Below are 25614 nucleotides of genomic sequence, written 5' to 3'. Positions count from 1 at the left end.
GGTGATATACGAATTGTTCCCCTTTGTCCAGTCACTTTAACGCGCCGCACTGATTGCCCTTGATCCGGCTCGAAGGACCAAATTTATGTTCGCGATCGAAATGAGACTCCGATCGGAACAGAGAGGTGCCGGGTGCGCTCAGAGAGAGCGAAGGGTAAGATTAGCGGCAAGGAAAGAACGGAGCAGCGAAAGGAACGAGAAGGAGAGAGACCGCTGGCGGTCGCACGAACCGGCAACCGAGCGAGAGAAAGAGAGCGAAATGGAATGAAGTAAGCGAAAAGTGAGGACCCGCAGACGCGGGGAAACGGATCAAATCGTATGAGCGCGATAAATGTTTGTAGAGCGATGATACTTGCAGAATAATGCACTTTATTGTCAATAATTAATCAAACGAAATTAACAACAGTTCGCTGGCGATTAAGCCCGTCGATTACGTTCACGCGACAAGCGTCTAAATCTCGCAAAAAAGAAAAGATTCGAGAAACAGCTGATTTCGAAGCCCGAAGTTAAGCTTTCGTATGCTTAAGACGAAAAATGAGAAAACTAATTACTAGCACTCAGCGACTTGAAGCGTCTTCTCACGCGGAATTGAAGAAAGCTTCTGGTTTTGCAAGAATGACCGAGTGAAACGCCTGTCCGGTTGATCGGCTTGCGACCGCCTTTTTCACATCGGAGAGAGGGCCAGATGATCGATGATGATTCGTGCAGATCTAAACTCAAGCGCTAGAGAAGGGAACGCTATCTCTGATGATTTTGAAATTTTCGTCTTTTCAACGTTTCTCTCGTGGCCTTCGCTGTTAGAAGTAAAATAAAAACAATAGCAGCGGCTCACTCGAGATTGTTTACCGAGGCATGTTTTTCCGCGGCGAACGCTAAACATGGTCATATTCTGCCTGTTAATGTGAACTTGTTACAACGTATACGATAACGAATTATAAAGACAAATTATAGAAATATATGACGAAAAAGAAATTATAAAAACGACATAACGCACGCAGCGCGAAGCTCGATCGTTAACAATACCGATATTGGACGCACACGTATGTAAAAATAGTCGGACAAGAATATTTTTTACATTAGACTTTTCAGCCCAATTTTAATGGTTCCATAACATTCTATTCTGCAGTCCGGAATTCGGGCTGCTCTTATTCAGCGTCTTAAAACTGTTAAACTTTTATAAAAAACGAAAATAGATAGCTCTATACAATATGTTATCCTAAGAGCAGAATAGAAATTAATAAATAGAAACAAATTTTGTTATTAATTCTTTTTTTTCCAAATAAAGTCGAGCAGCCCGAATTCCGTTTTTGTGTACACTTTACTCCTGCAAAAGGGTTTACAATTCTATGCAACCAATAAAAAGATATTCTTGTTCGAAAAAATATAATGTCCGGCCGGTAACTCCAGCATCCCCTTAAAACGCAATAAGGGGTTTACGTTACGCGAAAGGTTTCGTGTTGCGCCTTTCTGGTAACATGTGTCGGGCGCTATTGATACAGCGAGCGATAATTCCGAGAGGTGATAAACTAGAAAGTTTAAACAAAAATTTATGAGTAGAAATCTACTCGCTAAAATATGGGGACGTTACAATATATAAAATATGTATATTTTATTATACGTAGCCTTTACTGAAGATTACAAGAATATACAAAAAGAGTTATTTAATCTGAAAAATTTTCTAAAATCGTTTTATCAAATAAAATTCAATTTATTGAAATATATCATTTATTTTTTTCTGTCTGTATCGCGAGAATAACATCCTACACATCCTACACATCCTACACATATATAAATACATATTAAAATTATTTCATTAATAACATACATTAATGTTTGTAATATATGCTTGAACGGAAAAAATCACGCGCAGCTAACAAAGTACATTAATTATATCTATATGCGAGACGTATTTCTGTTCAATAAATTGTGGATGTAACACGGACATGAATCAACCATGACTCTTTTACCATCCCGGAAAATGGATGTAACACGGACATGAACCAACCAGGGCTCTTTTACCATCCCGGAAAATGGATGTGGCTATGTAGGCAGACTGTAAAATGGATGTACGCGCCGCTAGTATACGGCCTAGAAAAAGCGTCGTACAAAAAACGGCAGCGTGGCCCCTCTTAGGTTTCTCTCTGCCTATACATATATAAGTAGATGACGAACAATAACCTTAAATACTAAAAAAATTAACGCAGGAAATACAAGATAAAAAAAATGGATAAAGTTCCGAAAAGTCTACATCTCCGACTTGCTCCAAACTACGCTTTTTATTGTATTTTTGCGCGCTGATTACGAATATGACCATGCTGATTGGCGACAAGGTCATTTTCAAAGTCAAAACTACTTAAAACCTCAAAAATTATCGTTTCTTTTAACATTATCTTGATAAATATTGATGTAACAAAGAAATGTTTCAAATAAAAGTTGTAGCTCTTAAAAAAATACATTATTTATGTCCTATGCATTTTTTGCATAGCACCAATATTTTTTTAAAAAAAGCAGATATGCAGATATGCAGGAGTAACAGTATTGAATTTTGATAGACGATCAAAAGAAATACAAAGTTTTTATGAATATCATCTACAATATTTTAACATGTGTCCTGTAATGATATGCGAATAGAACATTCGCATATTAGCAATGAATGCTATTGACAGTGAAGAAATAAAATTATCTTTTAGAAATTTCTTAAGCGCTATTTTGCATCTGTTGGAGGAGGTTTAGCGAAAAAACCAGGAACAAAATTTCCTTATTTTTTTCATAGAATACGAATCTGCAATAAAAGGCGTTAAATAGGCGTTTAAAATCTTAAATAGGCGTTTCCATAAAAAAAAAGTCAACTTGGGCCTTATTGAGCCCAAAGTGGGCCCCGGACCCAAAATCTAGCCCATCTGATGGCTTTCTTCAAACCCTACAACTTTTGTTTAAACATTTTTTTCGAAAATGCATTGTTTTCGAGATAGTGTGGTGTCTAAGTTAAAATGGGACACTCTGTATATTGAATTTTGACCTAAAAAGTGAGAAATTATGTGAATTCTTTTTTGCAGCATTTGTTGAAGTAAAATGATTTTTTCACGATACCATTCGCCTTTAACACATATATCATACCTTTAACACATTAATTAACAAAATATATCGAAAATACATTTTTATTATCCTGCATTTTAATAAATCTTTATATAATTCATGTTTTCAACTCGTTTTCAGTGAAATTAAATTTCTCGATGATTGATTGAAGTTTGTAACTATTTAATCTACAAACCGAAAAAAAGTATATATTCAGTATACAGAAAAAAGGTCATTAACATGACTAATTACTATTTAGTTAAAAATTATTTCTTTATTTCACATATTTATATATTTATGTTAACCCTTTCATTGCGATTGGCGTCTATAGGCGCGTATATACAGGGCTGGGCAAAAAGTATTTGAAATACAAAATACAGAATACTGTCAATCTTAGTATTTTGATAGAAGATTAATAGTATTTTATATTTTGTATTTGATAGAAGATTGATAGTATTTTATATTTTGTATTTCAAATACTTAATGATGTATTTTGCCCAGCCCTGCGTATATATAATGTACAGTTGGTGTCTAAGGGCATCTAAGTTCGGTCATCTTATACTATTGACGTTCAATTAACATCGCTCAATATGAACTGTAAGTGCTTATGACTCCTCCAATTATTTTGCCAAGAACTTTTCAGTACTTAAATATTATTTGCGTTGTTTACGAAGTTATGGCATTCACAATATCAGTCGCTGCTGAACGTCTATCGCCTGTAGTATACGCTTTGCACCGAAGATTTTTACAGCGAAAGGGTTAAACATGCATCAGTAATATTAACAGATTTATATAAAATGATTTGATTTCATTGACATATTTAATTTATTGTTAAAAATATGAAATCATAAATTTCATAATTTATTGAAATTTATGATTTTATATTCCTATTCCTATTTTCTTTCTTATTCCTTTTTAAATTTTATATTCCTAACTAATGTATAGATGATCTATATATAGTGATAATATATAGTGACAACGCTAAAGCAAATAAATAATGCAGTTAATAAGTTGGACTGGTTTAATATCATTTCATGTTTACTAAAACATATCGCAAAAGCAAAAAATATTTGTTTGAATTTATCCTTTTTTTCCTTAATGTATATTTTATTGATTTATGGAATCAAATGTGAATGATATACAAACAAACTGTTTAATTTATATTCTCTCGTTTCGAATCTAGTTATAATAAACTTGTATTAAAAAATTAGAAGTTTAAAAAAAACTCAATTCTAAAGATCATTTAAAAAAATTAATAATGAATTAAAACGTTCAGTAATCTTGAGATATTCTATATATTGGATAATCAAAAAAATGTTTGACACAACTGACTTTAACAATAGTATAAACATATTCACTCGCTTATGTGACTGTGTTACAATATAAGAACTGCAATATGCCCCAAGTGATCTCAATAGTAAAAACAAATCAGAATTATACGGATATTATTACTGTTTTTTAAAGCTCTTCAGAATCGGGTAGATGTTGTCGAAGGCTTCATAAATTTCCTTACGAACCTTTGCACCTAGCAACATATAAAAGCACGAAGTATTAAACTCAAAACATACAAATACAGAAATAATATTTTTGTTAATATTAATGTTTATATCCTAGATTTAAAAGTAAGAACATCAAAATCTATTTTTTTTTTATTTTAGCCCAATATTGAATGTATTCTGCTTAACAGTATATAAGGTATAAAATATATAAGATTGCGACAAAAATGGAGTAAAATATATAAAAAATAATAATTTTTAGTAATTTACAACTTTAAATGCATTAAGAAATCTTTTTCTGCCGCATATATGAGACAGTTAGCAAGTAATACATTAGAATCTTTTTTTCTTATCACTTTTATATAATACTTACTTAAGTGAAACTATCAATATTTATGACAAGTATATATTTTTGAATAAAACAATTACATCTGAATTCAACTGTTAAATGCAACTTTATCTAGAATTTTTAAACAGTTCTTCAATATCTTTAAACTTTAATATACCCCAATATCTTTAAAATCAATTAAGTAGACTTTGACATAATTCTGTATAGATAATCCTATATGTGTCCTCGACTGACGTAGAGAAACTTACGAAAATATCATTTCTGCACGTTTAATATGCATTTATTATACAGAACATAATTCTATCATAAGAGTCCATACTAAAATTTAGAAAGTTTTGAAATTTGACATATACATTCGAGAGAAATATATATTTAATGCATTAAAAATTGAACAATTTCTTATATTATTTTTTAATGTATTTCATGTATAAATATTGCTATTTTTATTTTGTATAATAAGACAATATTATTATAAAAAATATTTTAAAAAATATTATATATTTAAAATATTATTATTAAAGACTCATTTGACATAGCAAAAAAGATTGTTTTATACATATAAGTCTTAAATAGCTAAACATATAATTCCCTGTACTTTTGTCATATACCATAAACATCATACATGTTTAAAAATTGTAAAAAGGATTGAAATTGTTAAATAGTATGTAAATGTTTTCATTTAAAAACTTTTGTCTTATTGTAAAACCACTATGATAGAACAGAATCATATATAAAATGGATATATACTCACCAGTTAATACTACTTTTCCTGAAACAAATATGAGCAGTACAATTCGAGGTTTGACCATCCTATATATTAAACCTGGAAATAGCTCTGGTTCATACGATGAGAATTGTCCATGAGAGAGTACTAAACCCTCCAATCTAATTGGAAACTTTACATCACAGCTGCCAACCATATTTTGGATTTTGAAATCTAAGAACTTTGCCTAAATAAAATCATAATTATATCAAAAAAAGAGACAATATTTACTATTATTATTAATTCCTTAATTGCTAAGAAATAAAAACATTTTGTTATCAAACTTCTATAAAAAAATTAAAATGTAAAGAATTTATGTATTTGATTTTTTTTGTTAGGTTTTTAGGTTTTGGATACTAAATTAAAATATAGAAGGAGATAAAGGGAGCAATCAAGGGATAAGAAAAGATAAGAAAGAATAAGAAAGCGATTGAAATAGATGGAATACTAGGGGAAGTTTGGTAATATAGAAGGGGGTAGAGGAATGGGTAGAGGTCTGTGAAAGGATATAAAATGGGGAGGAATAACTGAAAAAATGGAAAGAAAGAATAATAATATCGAATAATATCGACAGTTAAAAGAAAGAAAGAAAAGTTAAGAATTACAAGGTATGACGATAATGATTGCCCTATACAAGGTGCATCCGATGATTTTGACCGAAAAACTGGGACCGAAGAAAGTAGTGACAAATAGAGACAAAAGAAATATTGCTATGTAATCAGATGGGATTCAGGAAAGAGATGGATACCGTGGACAATACATATATAATAAATTATTTAGTGAACAGAAAACTATATCGAAGAAAAAGAAAAAGCTAATAGTGCTGTTTATAGATCTAAAGGCGGCATTTGACTCAATAGATAGAGGGAAACTGATACAGTAACTAATAAAAGAAAGAGGGATTAGGGAAGGACTGATTAAAAGAAACGCAGGGAGACAAGATCAAGAATTAGAATTGGAGACAGGGATGTCTATTGAGCCCGATGCTGTTTAATATAATATATGACAGCTGATATAAAAGAAGGAATGAGAAAAGGAAAATGGGGAGAGTACAGTTGGAAAGGAAGAAAATATACACGCTAGCATACGCGGACAATATGGTTTTGTTAGCAGAGAAGGAGGACGAGATGCGATAAGGATAATTTTAATTATAGTTATAAGTTAACAAAGAAAAAAGATGCGAAAAAGTGCGATTGTAAAAAATTATAACCCAGAAGGGATTAATTTAATAAACCATTCTATTCTATTCTATTGGAATTCCATGTTGGAATTCTATGTTGGAATTCTAAATCCTAATGTAACAATTTCAATATATTTTATATGAAATTATGTATTTTCAGAAAAAATAATTCAGAATCTTTAATTTAAAAGTCTAAATATAAATTTTTTAAATTAATACAAATTGAAAGACATTTCGAGCCATCGCTGGATGTTAGTGCAAGAATTATTAATATTTTTCATACAGAAAATTGATTCGTCTACTAGAGACATTATTAAAGTGTACATGGTCACACTAATGCCTTAACGCATGAAGTTGCACAGGTGTCAAGGCATATCGAGTCGGCGTGTTCCGACTCTACATATTTTTACATCATGACTGGTTATGAACATAACGGCAATGCTATTTTGGCTATTTCAAAGCAACTGGAGCAATTGACAAATAAAGGTTAATATTTATAAAGGTTAATATTTATAATATCAATCAATTGCTCCAGTTGCTTTGAAACAGTCAAAACAGCTTTGCCGCTGTGTTCATAACCATAATCATGATGTAAAAATATGTAGAGTCGGAACACGCCGACTCGATATGCCTTGACACCCGTGCAAGTTCATGTGTTAAGGCATTTGTGTGACCTGAGGTCTGTTCTTTATAGCTGAACTGTTTGCACTAGTTCAGAGTTCTTCTTTCTCCTTCCAATGTAGAGGAAAAAAGATAAACTCTGAACTAGTGCAGCCAGTTCAGCTATAAAGAACAGACCTCTGGTATACATGATTTCGGATTCGAGATACTAAAGTGTACGAAAATTACATACATTGATCTCATTTTCGAGAATCTAAATATACGAAATGAAGAAAAGAAAGGAAGTTATTAGAAAGAAGGAAGAACGAGAGAAAAAATATTAGAGCGCGAGTGGCTCTCTAGTAGACGAATCAATTTTCTGTATGAAAAATATTAATAATTCTTGCACTAACATCCAGCGATGGCTCGAGATGCCTTTCAATTTGTATTAATTTGATTTATATCATACGAGCCTAGTCTTTATATATTAATAAATAATTTTTTAATTCATAAATTTAAAAAATCTAACGTAAAATATCATTAAATTGAAAAAAATTATTAGTATTTTAATTGTTAATTTAAATATAATATGTAAGTTAAAATTTCAGAATACAATAAATCTTATTTTGTATTTTATAAAAGATAATATCCTCTTTTTAAAATTTTGATGCCAAATTTTAATTAAAAAATCATAAAAACTTATAAAAATAAAGTTTGATGAGAATAAAAGAAAAGCAATTTTTAAATTTACATTTGCTATATTAAATCTGCCATATTGAATTTTGAGCATAGATTCAAATTCAGCAATCCCTACCATTAGGTAAAATTTTGGAAAAATCCTATAAATAAAAAATATTGTATTTCCTTTAAAACGACACATATATGCATCATCAAGATTTAAAAGATTAAGTTATTTATAAATTGTAAACAATGCTCAATTTTGATCAATTGTGGAGTGACAAAAACTTACATTATGTTTTGATAACACAACTTGATGATACTTACAGGAAAACCTAACTTTTGAATAATTCTCGCGTACTTTCTAGCAGCAAGGCGCGAATCTCCTTCACTCTTAGCGCCAGTGCAGACCATTTTGCCGCTACTGAATATTAGTGCAGTAGTTCTTGGCTCTCTTATTCGCATAATAACAGCAGCAAACCTTTTTGGATTATATTCAGCATTTCTAGCATGAAGTGCTATTTTCTTCAACTCAAGCTTACAATTTAAATTGACAGTGGATACAATGTTTCTAAAATAAAAGAAAGATATGTATATGTGTAAAGAAATAAAGTAGAAAAAAAGTAGAAAATATAATACTATACTTAATTTCTTTATAACTTACTGCAATTGTGGTAGTATTCCAGGATCAGCAGAAGCTGGTGTCATTGGCGTCATGGGTCCAGGAGTTGCAGGACCTATCGATACTGGCGTTATCTGATTATTTTGAGGTATTATTGGAGACATCATATTTTGCTAAGACATAAAAAAGTAGTATTAAAATCATAAAATACGTTAATATGTAATACACAATATTGCATTTTAAAATACATTTTGTAAATAATTTTATACATTTTTTAAATTTTTCCATAGCATTGATCCTTTTCAATTTAAAGATCTTAATGTCAAAGTAATTACATCTCAAATTTTTATTAAAACAATTAAATCAATATTTATAGAAAAAAATCAACGTAAAAAAACCAAAATTTAGATGCTTAAATTTTGTCGGATTAATTCTTACATTGTAATAAAGCTTATAATTGTCAATCAATTTCCTAAGCACTCATAATTTAACAACCATTGAAAATATAATTCTGAATTCTTTTGAATTTTCATTCCTTAACACTTTGCCGACGGAATATATTCTGTTTTATTGTGTGCGCATTCAGATTTACTCGCTATAAACTAAAGTATTAGCGTATTAGAGTTTCCGAAAAACAAATTGTTAAGTATTAATCTTTGGAAACAATATAATATGTAAAATATACAGAAGATTTGTATTATGTGTGTGAACTGATAATTCCAATTAAAAAAATTCTACATTGTCTCGTAATATCGTAAATAATATTTTTATTGCAATTATTAGTAATTACTAGAATACTGTAAAATTTTCGAATACTGATGACCATAGATTTCTAAGAAAAAAACTTGTTGAAAAATTTATATTTTGTCAATTTATTCATATTTTGTTTTAATATTAATTTTAATTTTTGTTTTAAATATTTTATTAATTTTAATGATTATTGCTTCACAAAATATAATTACTTTATTAAATAAATCTTTGTAAAAAAGTTTAAGCACATATAAATTGTCAGAATATGAAAATTTTGATACTTCTTTCTTTAAAAACCTATAATTAAAATTTTCAATTAAAATTTTCAATTTAATTTAATAATGGACAGTATTAATTAATTATTAATAAAAAATTCATCTCAATATTGTATAAATATTGATGTCGAGTACTTTCTTTGTAAAACATGGCATATATATTAATATCGCATTACCGGTGTTTGCGGTTGCATAAGACTTTGTGGTGTCGCAAATGTTGGAGTTGGAGCATATGTATGCATAGTCTTCTGTGGCGTTAGCATTAACATGCCACTCTGCATGTTAGGGCTCATTGAATGTAATTGTTGCAACTGATATTGTTGTGATTGCTGTTGCTGTTGCAAGGCATTTGGTAGAATTTGTTGATCCTCTTCTGGTTGATGCAAAGGTGTACCAATGCTGGGTATACTAAATCCAGGACTGGGAAGCATCTGATCCATCTTAAATGTTTAATAAGAAAATCCTTGTACACAACTGATGCTATCTGTAATAATAAATCTTATTTCAAATTATGATCAATTTCTTGAGGTTATGATTGCATCGTAGAAATAATTCATAGTTTACTTTCGTCAGTAATAGATCTAAAACATTATTGATTTCTAAAAACTGCTTATTTTTTACTTGATCAAATTACAAATCATAAGAATTTATTTAAATAAAACTGTGTTGCTCTTCGCATTTCAATATTTAATATTCAATACTCAGATTATTAAGCTTTATTTAGTTTTACTAAGCTAAGTAGCTTCGTTAAACATCTATTTCTGATATCATTATTGATATTAAACTTATTGTACATCAAAAACTCACTTTGCTACAATCCAAATTTATTTAACATATAATTTGTATATATGAGCTTTATTTACCTTTATTCAAAATTATCACGTAGCAAAATTATTACGGTACATTAAATATGAAGAGATTAATGTTATAAAGAAGCTTCTTTTCGTATGTATGTATATATATATATATATAAATTTTGTTTCATCAAAATAAATTTAAATAATTCGCTAACTATTTTTTTAAACGTGTACTGTTTTGTTTACAATCATAATCACTGGCATAGTATATATAGTAGTGTAACTCTCTCAATTCAATGTTAAGGGTCGACAGGAGTGAAACTAGCACCTCTGTCGGAATAGAAGTAAAGCTCGAAATCGTAATAAACAAATTTCGATCATAGGCCGGTATTCATAGTCCGTTCTTATATTCAAGATCGTCTTAAGCACGGACTAAGGAATAGAGGGACTGAGTCTAAAGTCCTAGTTTAGGCGAGAGGGGATGGTAACTCAAGCGTGCGGGGGGGACTGCTTTCCGCCATATTGATGTAGCGATTCTCACACAGAGATTCTGTGTCTGTGACATGGTTACACTCGTGTAGTGGTGCCACTAGACATAACGAGTGACAAGCATAAAGAGATTAGGCGATTTTATTATTGTTGTATTATAAATTTTATAAAATACTTTAACTTTTATTACTCTGAGGCTCTGCATACAGTAGACAAAATATTAGAAATAGCAATAAACATTTAATATTAAAAAGAGAAATTATTTTACATCTAACAAGAGAATAAAATATATTAATTAGTTCCAATCTTATTTCTTAATTTATGCATTAATTTTTTCTATTCTTTTTATTTTTAAAATAAATAATTCCAATTTCTTATTTCTAATATTTAATAATTATTTCTATTTCTATTTCCTATTTTGTTTATTGTGCGCAGGATCTGACTTTCATTTCTCACATATACGCAAATAATGAGTTCTATGTGTGGTGATTACTAAACGAATATGGCGGCCCCCCCCCCCCCGCCGCAAACGTGCTCCCCCGGTACAGCTTGTGCACCGTCCCTCTATTCCTTAGTCCGTGGTCTTAAGTAAGATCTATAGAAAGAAGGTTACCTCATGCGCAAAGAGGGACAAGGGGCAAGAGGGGCTAATGCTGTGCGGGGCGAGCGGCAAGAAAGGCAAATGCTGAGCGAGGCGAGCGGCAAGAGGGGCAATGATGATCTCATCGTCAAACAGTAGCTGTCTCTCTCGCACGCTTTAGTGTTTTCTCTCTCGCTCCTTTAATATAGAAATGCTTTGAGTTTTTATCGAAAAAAATACTTTTATTTTGTAAAATATTGATAGCACTGGAAATTGCGTAATAAAAATTGAAAAGTAAATTAGAAAGGCGCTATAAATTACATATATTGCAAATTATAGCGCTAAATATTTAACGTTTATAATGTTAAATATCGCTGCAACAGATGCATTTGTAATACAAATTGCTTTGTACTCGTATTTAGACTGTAATATCAATGAAAATAAAATATAATTTGGGGATATACACAAAAAACATTATTTGTAAAATAGTAAAATAAAAGAAAAAATAGTACATATTTAAAAATTATTTTTAAAATAATATTTACTGTTTATATGCATTATTTACAAAAGAAATACTATAAAGAGATTTATTTTTTATATTTAATTGTGAAAACCTCAAAAATTGTCAAGAAATTGTAACTGTGAAATTCATAAATGTAAGTACAATTCTAGGGTAATATAAAAAGCATTATACACAAATTTATTATAATACAAACTTAAATAATGAAATTGTAATATATGTTTCAACATTGCAAATGTGAATATTTATGTGATAAAATTTACAAAGTATTAACAATTTTCAAATATTTGCTAATAAAATATTATTGAAATGTTTCTGTTGAAATCTTAAAATAATTCTTTAAAACAAATATGATGGGGTATATATTAGGGATCATTAAATATTCGGCAACATTGTGATTATAAAATTTTATAAGTATCTATAATAATAAAAATACATCTATGTTGTATTAATCTGTGAATTGCGTTAAATTAATTAATAATTTTTTTATATTTATTGGCAACTCTTCTTTGATTATCCTCATCTTTCCTCTTATCACCTACGTGCTTGTGATTTTTTTTGGCAATATTATAAAATTTAATGCGTACAGAGTTAGAAACAGTTAGAAAAAAAAGAACTTTGAAAGAGAGAGACAGCTACTGTTTGTCGATGAGATCATCATGCTCTCCCCTTCCTTCGTCGCCCCTCGCCTACAAACTGTTTCTAGCTCCCTCCTTACTTCGTCGCCCCTTGCCAACAAGCTGTTTCTAGCTCCCCCCTTACTTCATCGTTCCTCGCCCACAATCGGTTTGCCTGAGGTAACCTTCTCTCTATAGATCTTGCGTCTTAAGCACGAACTTATATTCGCTTTCTTCGTCAGACACAATCTATGTGTGACGAAGAGAGCGAATATAAGTCCGTGCTTAAGACGATTTTGAATATAAGAACGGACTATGAATACCGCCCATAATTACGGAGAAAAACGTATAACAATTATGATATTCATAGTCAGAAAAAGTATACGCAACTTAGTAAAAAGCGATTTTTTTGGAAAAATAATTTTAAAAGATTTTTTGCTATAAAAACGTGTACTTTAATTTTTTTTTAATTTTTAAGGACCAAATTCCAAAATTGGGCTCTTTACTAACAAGGAAAGGGACCCAAGTGTCCCCCTCCGATTTTGACGAGCTTTAAATATGTTGTAAAGTAGCTCAAAATAAGAGACACGTATTTTTTTTATGTGCTTTCTCGCACGTTTAGGGTTGAAACAACCCCTACAAGCTAAAACGGTTTTTTTGGTTTTGACTGAATATCGTCAAAACTGTAAGAGATATCAAAAAATGTTTCGAATAAAAGTTGCATGGTCTTTTATGAGCTTTATAACCGCGTAGCTCGATTTTTAAAAAATTTTATATTTTTTAATTTACCCTCACCCCTTCTTATTATTTTTACGAATTTCAAAATTTTTGTTATGACAAAAGTTGTAGCATTTTTTACGCTGAATACAACCATATATGATTTTATTATATTTCGAAATCGCATCTTTCAGAAATAAGCTGTCAATGTCGCACTATATGCGTCGCGCTGCGATATATGCATATATATGCATAACGCATCGTTTGTGCCGCTTGTGTAATCGATGTTTGTCGTGCATGTGTAATTGATAAGACAAATAAAATTAGAAATAAAGATTAGCATGTTATGAAACATTCGGAAAAATGTTCTGATCAAAGAACAAAGTTCACTAAAGTTGTTGCCAAAACATCCCCTCTATTTTACACTTTTATAGTCGCATTTCGAGTGCATTTATAGCGCAGCGCGTTGTCATATCCCGTCAGTGCATATTACGCTTTAAAGTTGTGCGCTTGTAGTGATTACGAAAAAACAATATATAAAACAGCATCAAAAAAAGAACAGCAAATTCACTATAAAGCAAGTATTATTTTTTTGTACACAAATAAGGAGAAATATTTAATTTTAACATATATATATGCATAACGCATATATAACGCATAACGCATATATAACGCATAACGATGTTATACGATAACATCTGAAGAACGAGAAATGGCACATAAAATAGAATCTATGCTGAAAGAAATGCGCGATGAGAGATACAAAATGGAAGTAGAAGAATCTTTAGATTATGAAAACGATAACGATATTCCAACAGCAGAGCAATTCGAACTAAGAGATAAAGAGGAAGAAGGTGAGCTATGGACGCAAATCCTAAAGTTATATGTACTACAGATGGACGTATTCCGTATGAATATAAAAAAAATGCAGTCGAATTTTGGAAAAGCAGTATAACAAGGCCAAGAACATTAGAAGGAGTAAAACAAAGATTTCGGAAAGTATATTCATTACGTCAATTACGACGATGGGAAATTCAAGTGAATCAAGGTGGCAGTAGATTCGAAAAATTAAAACAAATTTCGGAATATACATTAAATAATTTTCATACAGCTTTTGAAAATAGAATTATTGTTCACGACGCTGATTTAGCTTGATGGGCTATTCGGGCACAGGAAAATTTAAATGTACCAGAATTTACAGCTTCATCGCGATGGATACGAAAATTTAAAATAATACATAATATTGTATCTCGTAAAATAACAAAATTTATAAGAAAAACATTTATATTGTCTAACGTCGATTTTGAAGAAAAATGTAACACATTTATTGAAAACGTTAAATATCAAATAATAGAATATGGAGTTGAAAATATTTACAACAGTGATCAAAGTGGATTCCAATTAGAACTTCATGCCGGTCGTACATTGGCATATAAAGGAACAAAAAAGATTGAATCTGCAGTACAATCCGTATCGGCAACTACGCATAGCTATACTATACAACCTACTGTTTCAGCCGATGGTAGATTATTATCGCCTCTTTTTATTGTACTGAAAGAAGTTAGTGGAACATTTGGTCCCAGAGTGCAAGAAACAATGTTTAAGGCACCTAATATTTTTGTTACGGCTTCGAAATCCGGAAAATTAACAGCGCATCATTTTAAAATTTGGTTGCAAGACGTACTTTTTCTAAATGTAGGTCCAAAATCTGTTTTACTACTAGATTTATGGACTAAACTTTGGTCATTGTCCAAATATTATTCAAGAATCTAAACCAGAATCCACAGAAGATATTATTTTGTTGACTATACCAGCTGGAACAACAGGAAAAATACAACCATTGGATGTATATGGTTTTCGTTTGTGGAAGAATTTTATTAGACACTTTTCTGATACTGTAATGCTTTTAGGTCTGGAAGTCAATCTGCATGCAAAAAACACCATTTTAAAATTACAGTCATTGACTCAATTTTCATTGCCAAGATTCAGAAATTTATTCAAATACGCATGGTATAAAAGCGGGTACGTAATAAATAAGCCCGAAGAATTCGAAACACCAGTGGAATTTTGTTTCCATAAACAGTCAAAACCAACATGCGATATTTGTGGCGCACCTGCAATAATTACTTGCGCATGGTGCAAAAAGTCACTTTGTATAAATCACTTTTTTCACGAACATCACCTTTGTGATACGTTTGTTCCATAAATTCATCTGTTTTTAATATATGTTAATATATGTATTATATTCAATATATGTAGTATGTTATTGTTGAAGGTAAAGTTGTAATTGTTTCGACATATATTATTATAAAAGAAATAAAATAATAAACAAACAAATGTTTCTAGTATTGATTAATAGAAAAACTTGAAATTAATTGGATTTTTTTGCATTACCATTAAAAAACAATAAATTGCATTTTAATTGTAAGATTTTTATTTATTTATTTCTTTTTCGATATAATCCACTCTTAAAAAAGGCATGAAAAATCGATACTCGAATGTGTCAAAAGTATTGTTGACGCTTATCCGCGACGCTGATTGGTTATCTCGATTATTCTGACAGTTTGATAGTTTAAGAGCAAAGATTATTTTGACGGTTATTTAAAATTTTAAAAATTTTATTAAAATATTTAGATTTCATAATTATTAAATTATTATAATAAGTGCACGGGCGCAGCGCGCGCTTGTATTGTTCTAGTATAACTATAAAAGTATAATATAGAGGAGATGCCTTGGCAACAACTTTAGTGAACTTTGTTCTTTGATCAGAACATTTTTCCGAATGTTTCATAACATGCTAATCTTTATTTCTAATTTTATTTGTCTTATCAATTACACATGCACGACAAACATCGATTACACAAGCGGCACAAACGATGCGTTATGCATATATATGCATATATCGCAGCGCGACGCATATAGTGCGACATTGACAGTTCATTTCTGAAAGATGCGATTTTGAAATATAATAAAATCATATATGGTTGTATTCAGCGTAAAAAATGCTACAACTTTTGTCATAACAAAAATTTTGAAATTCGTAAAAATAATAAGAAAGAGTAAGGGTAAATTAAAAAATATAAAATTTTTTAAAAATCGAGCTACGCGGTTATAAAGCTCATAAAAGACCATGCAACTTTTATTCGAAACATTTTTTGATATCTCTTACAGTTTTGACGATATTTAGTCAAAACCAAAAAAACCGTTTTAGCTTGTAGGGGTTGTTTCAACCCTAAACGTGTGAGAAAGCACATAAAAAAAAATACGTGTCTCTTATTTTGAGCTACTTTACAACATATTTAAAGCTCGTCAAAATCGGAGGGGGACACTTGGGTCCCTTTCCTTGTAAGTTGCGCAGTTATATAAGGAATATATTTTTAAAAAATCATGACAAAATATTACTTCTCTGAGTCACAGTTTGTTTACTACGAAATCGCTAAATCTGAACGATTTCTATGCTAACATGAGGTTTGTTCTTTATTGCTGACAAGGGAACGTTCACAAGTGTCCCCTCCCGATTTGATTCTCCTTGAAATATGTTGTAAAACATACATAATTTGAGGAGACACGTATTTTTTTATAGCGGCCCTAACTCAAATTTAAGGGGTAAAACACCCCTTTGAAAAAAAACAGTTTTTTTCTTTGTGTGTAACTATCGCCAAAACCGTAGAAGATACAAAAAAATGTTTCAAATAGAAGTTGTACGGCTTGTAATGGGCTTTATAACTGTGTAGTTGGATTAAAAAAAAATGTAATTTTTTTTAATTTACTCCTACCCCTTGTTATTATTTTTTCGAATTTCAAAATTTTTGTAATGACAAAAGTTGTAGCATTTTTTACGCTGAATTCAACCATATATGATTTTATTATGTTCCGAAATCGCATCTTTCAAAAATGAGTCATCAGTATTATTATATTAAACCATTATTATATTAAATATAATAATAGAATTTACTATTATTATATTTAATAAAGTAATTTAAATTACTTTATTAAATAAAATAATAAAACAGCTTTAGTTTATGGTTTCATTCTTTTGCAGTCTGGCATTGTTTTTCTTCTTATGATATCATTTTGTCTTTTTGTGTAATTGTTTAAAAGGATGTTAGAGAGTGTATGCGTAATTTTTATAATTAACATTTTTGCAATTGCCGTTACAATTTGGCACACAACATTTGAAAGGCATTGCTATAAAAGAAATACATAATTTCAATAATAAAAAAGTATGATCCAAATCTAACCTATTATGGTCAGTTTTCTAAATACGTTCATAATTCGGTAAATTAATAAAATTATGACTTACCTCAATAATACAGGCATTCATCAACTATCCACAACAAAAAATTCCTATCAAAACACACTACACTATTAAAAAATTTACGTTAATGTCGCATGAAACACAAGATTACGTTAGAAAACTGAAAGATAAATGGCCTACTAGTGATGACGTCATGATTTCAGTGGAGAGGCCTTGTCTATGGTTGCGTTCCGTTTCGCACATTATGCGCACGAATTACATAGAAAACGTTCCGTTTCACTCAATGCGCGCATGAACAGCGCTTAGAATTCCCTAGATCCCCACCACCTGCAATGCATAATACACGCATCAGCTACCTCAAGTTTGAGTTGCAGCAGCTTATGCGTTCCATTCACGGACTAAGGAATAGAGGGACTGAGTCTAAAGTCCTAGTTTAGGCGAGAGCATGGACATAGGAATATAGGGACGGAGCGTAAACTTAGTTGATAGACGAGGGGAGTGAAGCCAAAATGCGGGGGGGTCCGCCATGATACTGTGCCTGAATCTGATTGGTTATCGTTATACGTATGCTGTTGTTATTATACACTAGGGCTGAGTTCCACTTGGTGATCGCAACGCTCGTGAACATTATCTATCTTTTTTTAACTTTCGATGAAAAACAAAGATAAAATGATTCCACAAGCGTTGCGATCGCCAAGTGGAACGTACCTTAGGTAATGCATTTCGTCTAAGTCGAGTTATCAAACATGTTCTGTCAAAGAATTTCTCTTCAAAGTGGACAGAGCAAATACGAGCTGTACTTGGGATAGATGATGAATTTATTTCCAAAATATCTAACCACAATGTACGAGTTTTAGGATCTTTGGAAAAACTAAAAAAAAAAAACAATATTTTTAACAATTTATACTCTTAAAATAAAATATATAATATTATTTTAAACATATAATATTAACTTTAATATGAATAAATAATTTCAATACCTGTGAAATGTTATTTTTACATTATTTCTGCTATTACTTTGTTTCCAATTTTGATAGTCGGATCTATTTTTACAAGACTGTACAAAACACTGCACCATTTTTTATATTCACAAAATATATTTAAAATAACAATTTTAATTAATGTTTTTTCTTGATATAACTTCAAATGCTCATTATATCTGCCCAAATTGCATAATATTTTTGCGTCGAATAATGACCAACTGCACTTGCGTCAAATAGTAGCCAATCAAAAATGTGCACAGTTTACCTCGTCCCCTTCCTTCAGTGATTTTCCTCTCGCGACGTTACACTCCGACCCTATATTCCTATGTCCATGCACACTGGAAGTCGCACGATACTTACATCGCGCTTGCGCAAACTAATAGCCAATCAAATTTAAGCACACTTTACCTCGTCGCACCGTCCCGCAGTAGCTTCCCCCCCGCAACGATATGCTCGGTCCCTATATTCCTATGTCTATGGGCGAGAGGGGATGGTAACTCAAGCGTGCGGGGGGGACTGCTTTCCGCCATATTGATGTAGCGATTCTCACACAGGGTGTTTACGATAATTCAAGTTCGAGTTAGTTTCACTAGGACCGAAAAATGAGATAGACATAACCATCTAGAATCTTTATGATTTATGACAACTCAACGCTGTCTTGTATTGCTTGAGTTAAATTAATTGAATTTGTTGAGTTTATAGAGCAAATTTTATTGTAATAAAAAAATGTTAACTGCAAATCAGTCTATGAAAGAAACAAATAATGTTGGTATGTATGTTGGTATACCTCTTTAATAGATATAATTATATATATATGTATATAATTATATTTATTAAACTCAACAAATTCAATGAATTTAACTCAAGCAATACAAGACAGCGTTGAGTTGTCATGAATCATAAAGGTTCTAGATGGTTATGTATATCTCATTGTCGGTCCTAGTGAAACTAACTCGAACTTGAATTATCGTAAACACCCACAGAGATTCTGTGTCTGTGACATGGTTACACTCGTGTAATGGTGCCACTAGACATAACGAGTGACAAGCATAAAGAGATTAGGCGATTTTATTATTGTTGTATTATAAATTTTATAAAATACTTTAACTTTTATTACTCTGAGGCTCTGCATACAGTAGACAAAATATTAGAAATAGCAATAAACATTTAATATTAAAAAGAGAAATTATTTTACATCTAACAAGAGAATAAAATATATTAATTAGTTCCAATTCTTATTTCTTAATTTATGCATTAATTTTTTCTATTCTTTTTATTTTTAAAATAAATAATTCCAATTTCTTATTTCTAATATTTAATAATTATTTCTATTTCTATTTCCTATTTTGTTTATTGTGCGCAGGATCTGACTTTCATTTCTCACATATACGCAAATAATGAGTTCTATGTGTGGTGATTACTAAACGAATATGGCGGCCCCCCCCGCCGCAAACGTGCTCCCCCGGTACAGCTTGTGCACCGTCCCTCTATTCCTTAGTCCGTGGTTCCATTCGATTGCGTAATTGCATATGGCGATTGATAGCGATATTGTAAAAAGTGTCAAAATAGGAAGAGTCATAATGGAAGAGTCATTGATGATTCACTACTATTACTGTCACTCATTTCATCAATTAAAAACATTGTCACATTGATAGCGCAATTTATTGTGGAATCCATTTTGATTTTCCGCTTCTAATGCGTTCAATATCGTTCCGTTTCAAAGCATGTATCATGCGCATAATGAAACAAAACGCAGTCAATGCGCTAAGCATTAGCGATGCGAACGATGCGTGCTATGCGCAAAACGGAACGCAACCAGTGCCTTAGTTTTACTGAGGTAACCTTCTCTCTATAGATCTTGCGTTTACACGGCTATGTTAATTGGGTTTAGTAACATCCGTAGTTATAAAACTAGCCAATCATAGTCATTTTATTTTTTAGAGGAAATCTATAGTTTATGTAACGTATATTGTAGATTTTCAGTATTGGCAGTAAGGCCGAATTCCCACTAAACGCGTCACGCGTCGCGTTATCCGCCGCGTCACAAATTAACCAATCAAAACATCCTATTTTATCGCATTATTTGCCGCGCGAATAAAATGGGATGTTTTGATTGGTTAATTCGTGACGCGACGGATGACGCCGACACGTACGCGCTCAGTGGGAATTCGGCCCAAGTTTTGGAACGTAGTTTATTTCAGTTCAGTGTAGTGCCAACTTAGTGCAGTAGTATGTTTTTCAGCAAAGGACACAAGTTGACACAAGTATCTCTCTGTCTTTGTTCGATATTCAATGAGCAACAGAGAGAATAATACTTTTGTGTCGCTTGTGTCTCTTGGTGGAAAACTACCGTAATAAAGAAAAATGTATTGTAGAATGGCCTTTAGCGTTTTTAACCTCTCAAATAATGTTTATTATACTTTCTACAGAGTGTCAAGCAATTATTTATAGTTTTGAAACCTATCAATGGAAAGCGTGAAATAAATTATTATTACTATATATATTTTCACTGATATTTGAGGTGAGATCCGTATTCTAAACTTTTATTTATTGTGATAATGTTTTTTTGAAACTAAATTACTATCATCTTACAATTTGCAGAGCTTTGACCGAAGTACACAAATGAAATAGTTTGTCCTATACATAAGAAATTATTAAAATGAACATTGATAAACTTGTTAAAAAGAAGCAACATGCCAAGCGAGATGGCAATCTTCTTCAGTTGGCAGAAATCACTAAAACTCTTGGCGATATGTATTTTGAGAATGGAGAATCCAAGAAGGCTTTGAAGGAATATACAGAGCAGTTAAGTGTCTGTGAAGATTTACAAGACAAATTGAATTGTGCAATAGCACACAGAATGATCGGAGAAGTTTATACAAACTTGGGAAAATATGAGCAAGCTCTATTGCACCAAAATTTGTATTTGGAAGGCGCTAAAGAGATGAAAAATTTAATAGAGAAACAACGTGCCCTTGCTACCTTGGGTAGAACATATTTTTGTCTGGCTGAAAGTTTAATCAATCAGTCATGGAAACGTAACGAAGCTTTAGCCAATGCAGAAATTGCTTTTGTCCAAAGTATGGAGCTGTGTGATCAATTAGAAACTGAAATTAAGTTAGAAGAAAAAACATTGATGCGAGCAAGACTGTTGCTTAATTTGGGATTAACACTAGAAGCACGAGAACAGACACAGCAAACAATTGATTTAATGGAGAAAGCAATTTTATTGTGCAAATCAAACAATTTTCAAGAGGATCTACATCGAACATGTATTTCTTTAGCATCTATATACGAGCAAAGAAGTAATCATGAATTGGCGTTAAATTATATTGAAATTGCTGCTACTGTAAATGATACACGCTTAAAAGCTGAAGCAAAAGTAGTAAAAGCTGAATTGTTTATGCGAAGTGGACAATGGATTGAGGCACGTAAAGTGCTAATTTCTTTGTACCAGAATAACAAATTACTGAAGGATATTAATCATCAAGTAGAAAAATATTTAAAGATTATTGTAACTCTATGCCGAGTTGAAAATAATGTTCTTGTTGAAACTGATACTCAGGCTAAGCAGAAATTATATGAGACTTTAGGTGATGCAGCAGTTGCAGTACAATGTTTTGACAAAGGCGTGGAATATTATCAGCATATGCTGACGTGTGCGGAGAAAACGGGTAATCAAATAGGTATTGCTTTAATAAGTCTGGCTCGAACGCTCAAAGATGCAAGACGGTACAAAGAAGCATTACCATTTGTACAGAGAGAATTCGAACTTTGCACCAGTTCTCAAGAGAAATGTAGATCGGCATTGTTTCTAGCAGATTTATTAAGAGCAACCGACGCAACTAATGCGAAAATTCGAGAGTATTATACTTTAGCACTAAATTCAGCTAACAGCAGCGACAATGTTAAGCTCCAAAAATCTGTTCTGAAAGAATTTGTTAGTTATTTAGAAAGTATAGATCAGTTTGACGAGGCAAATAATGCAAAACAGGAAGCAGGATTAACATCAGAAATATTAAGCAATACAGAGAGTGAAGCATCATCTGAAGAAAGTGATGAAATCGGCACAGATATCTGTCTAGAGGATTTATCTGATTTGGAAGCGGAAGAAAACATCAAGGAAACCAACGTAACAAAAAGAAGAGCAAAGAAAGCGCCTGCAATCAAAAGGAACGAAAAGGGCGAAACGCAACTACATGTAGCGTGCATTAACAATAACATTAGTGGTGTTGAAACATTCTTGTCATCCGGTCATCCTACAAACGTTAGAGATCATTGTGGCTGGACGCCTCTTCACGAAGCCGCAAATCACGGCTACATAGATGTCGCCGAATTGCTCTTAAAACACGGCGCAAATGTCAACGATCCAGGTAGTCTATCCTGCAAAGGAATGACGCCGCTTCATGATGCAGCCTGCAATGGACATTTTTCGATGATGCAGTTGTTGATGCAACACGGAGCGAACGTAGCACTTAAAACTCACGACGGCGACACGGTGTTAGATTGTTTAGAAGACTGGAGAGATCGCGTGGAAGACTTAAGTCCTGAAGATTTAGTAGAATACGATATAATGCACAGAAAGCTTTCTGCTGTTATTTTAGTAAGAAAGAAAAGGAGGTCTGATAATACTCAGATTCTAGACGAAAAGTCTGTGCAATCTGAGTCTCAGAAAATATCTGCTGGCGAAGATTACAAAAGAACAATAGCAAATTTGAGATCTTTTAACAAAACTAATACAGCTGCCCTGTTTAAAAGCAGTAAGAATACGGTCACACCTTTGGTAAACGAAGAACAAATTCTCATCGATGATTGGCTTGAGGACGATATTAGAAGTACGACGAAGAAGAAATTTACGTCAAACAATTACGTCACTACAACAAAGAGAAAATTTATTGACGAAAATATACAAAGCACATCGAAAAAATTGAGAGTAAATGATACGTTTCAGAATGAAGATTTTGGCATGAGTGAAGATAGTAGCGACGATAATGCTGCTGAAATTATTCAACTACTTGAAAAACCCCAGAGAACCAAAAGAAAACGACAAATGTCCTTGACATTGAGTGAATTCACTATATCTCGCACATTGTCGCCAGTTCATCTTGAATCATCCACAATAAGTTCTAAACATCATGACAAAGAATACGTATGTTTACCTATATTTGTCAAAGAAAAAACATTCGATTTAAAAATAGAAATTTGCGAAGATGAAAAGGAGTTTCTAAGATCCATCACAACGGTCACTGAACACTTGTTCAATAACGAAACTGGTTGCATAGTTAAATTGCAATTACAGCCGATAAATGGAAATATTGCAACAAAAGAAAATGTTTTGAAAATTGCAAGAGAAAGTACAGATGACAAAAAATTGGAGTGCGAGGTAGTCGAATTGCGAATACCACCTATCGTCGAACGGTATAAAACTATTTGTTACACTCACGATTTCACTCCTTGCGAAAATATTCTCAAATGTTTGAAAACTTGCGAAAATACCGGTATCTTTCGTGTAAAATCTGACGATGTCAATAAAGACCAGCTTGTATCATTACTGAAAACTTTAGAATACGAAAGAAATCTCAAGCTGTTAGAATTGTCGGGAATTTTGTTGCTAACAGCGGGAACACACTTGCATCAGTGTCTCTCGAATATATTGTTTCTACAAGAGCTCTATTTAAAAGGCTGTGATATTAATTTTACTTGTTTGCGCGAAATAAACTCATTACCTCCTCAGTTAAAAGTCCTGGACCTCAGTTATAATCCGTTAGGTTCGGATAGTCGTGACGTTCTTCGCAAACTAATCGCACCCTTGAGACACTTACAGACTCTTAATTTGCGTTATTGCAAACTTGAAAATTTTCATTTTCCGCTCGACAATCCTAATCTGACGAATTGTAATATTTCATGGAATAAATTAAGTCGCGATGCAATAACTTCTTTTTTGAGCAGAACAATGTTCGATTTGAATCTATCCAATGTTCTGTCTTCCAACCGATTCATTTTGAATTTAAATACAATGAGCATGATTCTATCCCCAAGCATAGAATCCTTGGAGCTTTCATTCTGCGACATAACGGACTCCGATGTGAAAGTTATATTAGCACAGCTTCCTAGGCTGTTAAAATTAATACTTATCGGAAACACAAATGTATCTGTATTATCTGTAAATAGATTGTTAAGTCGTCAGCCTACCTTAACTTACATAGATGTTAGTGGTTGTAAAAATATCATGAGTGGTCCGGAGGCGCAATTAATTATACAAAATCCCGAAGTTTGTACGTTATTAGCGAACATGCCGCCTGATTTATGCGAGTCATGGATTAAACTGTGGCGTGGCGCAGGTGTTGTAACGAAACTGCCTTATAATTTGGCTATTTTTAAACCAATATAATACTTCTAAAAAATAATATTGAAAAAAGTTTGATTTGCAAATTATTAATACAAGAAAAATGACTTATTCTATGTAAAAAATATTTTACGTTTTTTTCTAAAACAAAATAAATTTATATTTTGTAATTATATATTATATAATACACGCACGCACACGTAAACACAAATATTATGTATATAAATAAATATTATTCTTATATCTTGAATATTATATCTTTCTTCTCCCTCGAAATCTTACAATTTTTGTCCGAAATACTTTTTTTCATATTTCCCTTAATTTTCTAGATATTTGTCCAGGGCATTCGAAAATAAAACATTTTGTGTGCACACACATACATACACAGTTCGAATAACAATTAACAATTATTTGAACTTTACTTCTAATATTCGTAAAACAATTTTTTATCACTTAATACGAGGGTAAGTCAGAAATTATCCGCAATATCCGAATTATGTTTTACTTGAAAAAATTGTA

The 25614-nt window shown here is 31.7% G+C and overlaps 2 protein-coding genes and 1 pseudogene across 5 annotated transcripts; 2 read left to right on the top strand and 1 right to left on the bottom strand.

Annotated features, from left to right (window-relative positions):
* Positions 1-4351: 4351 nt before the first annotated feature.
* On the bottom strand, positions 4352-17970 carry Tbp (TATA binding protein). 4 transcript variants are annotated; one of them, XM_067358320.1, is made up of 6 exons: positions 17812-17970; positions 9965-10272; positions 8806-8936; positions 8469-8712; positions 5672-5870; positions 4352-4600 (listed from the first exon to the last, which is right to left on the bottom strand). In XM_067358320.1, exons 2-6 carry the CDS (start codon positions 10226-10228, stop codon positions 4524-4526), a joined length of 915 nt encoding a protein of 304 aa, XP_067214421.1. In that variant the 5' UTR covers positions 10229-10272; positions 17812-17970; the 3' UTR covers positions 4352-4523. The 4 variants fall into 4 exon arrangements, with proteins under 4 accessions (XP_067214421.1, XP_012215537.1, XP_012215536.1 ...); XM_012360114.2 differs by lacking the exon at positions 17812-17970 and adding an exon at positions 10652-10856 and having other exon boundaries at positions 9965-10286; XM_012360113.2 differs by lacking the exon at positions 17812-17970 and adding an exon at positions 10652-10856.
* Positions 14357-16915, top strand: LOC137000819 (uncharacterized; annotated as a pseudogene).
* A 2999-nt stretch (positions 17971-20969) lies between the features above and the next one.
* Positions 20970-25345, top strand: LOC105667697 (tonsoku-like protein). The gene is made up of 2 exons (XM_012359661.2): positions 20970-21270; positions 21351-25345. Exon 2 carries the CDS (start codon positions 21409-21411, stop codon positions 25138-25140), a length of 3732 nt encoding a protein of 1243 aa, XP_012215084.1. The 5' UTR covers positions 20970-21270; positions 21351-21408; the 3' UTR covers positions 25141-25345.
* Positions 25346-25614: the final 269 nt, after the last annotated feature.

This window comes from Linepithema humile, chromosome 6 (genome assembly GCF_040581485.1).
Source record: "Linepithema humile isolate Giens D197 chromosome 6, Lhum_UNIL_v1.0, whole genome shotgun sequence".
Taxonomy (NCBI): domain Eukaryota; kingdom Metazoa; phylum Arthropoda; class Insecta; order Hymenoptera; family Formicidae; genus Linepithema; species Linepithema humile.
The sequence above is the reverse complement of the archived record's forward strand: the minus strand, read 5'-3'. Positions and strand labels throughout refer to the sequence as shown.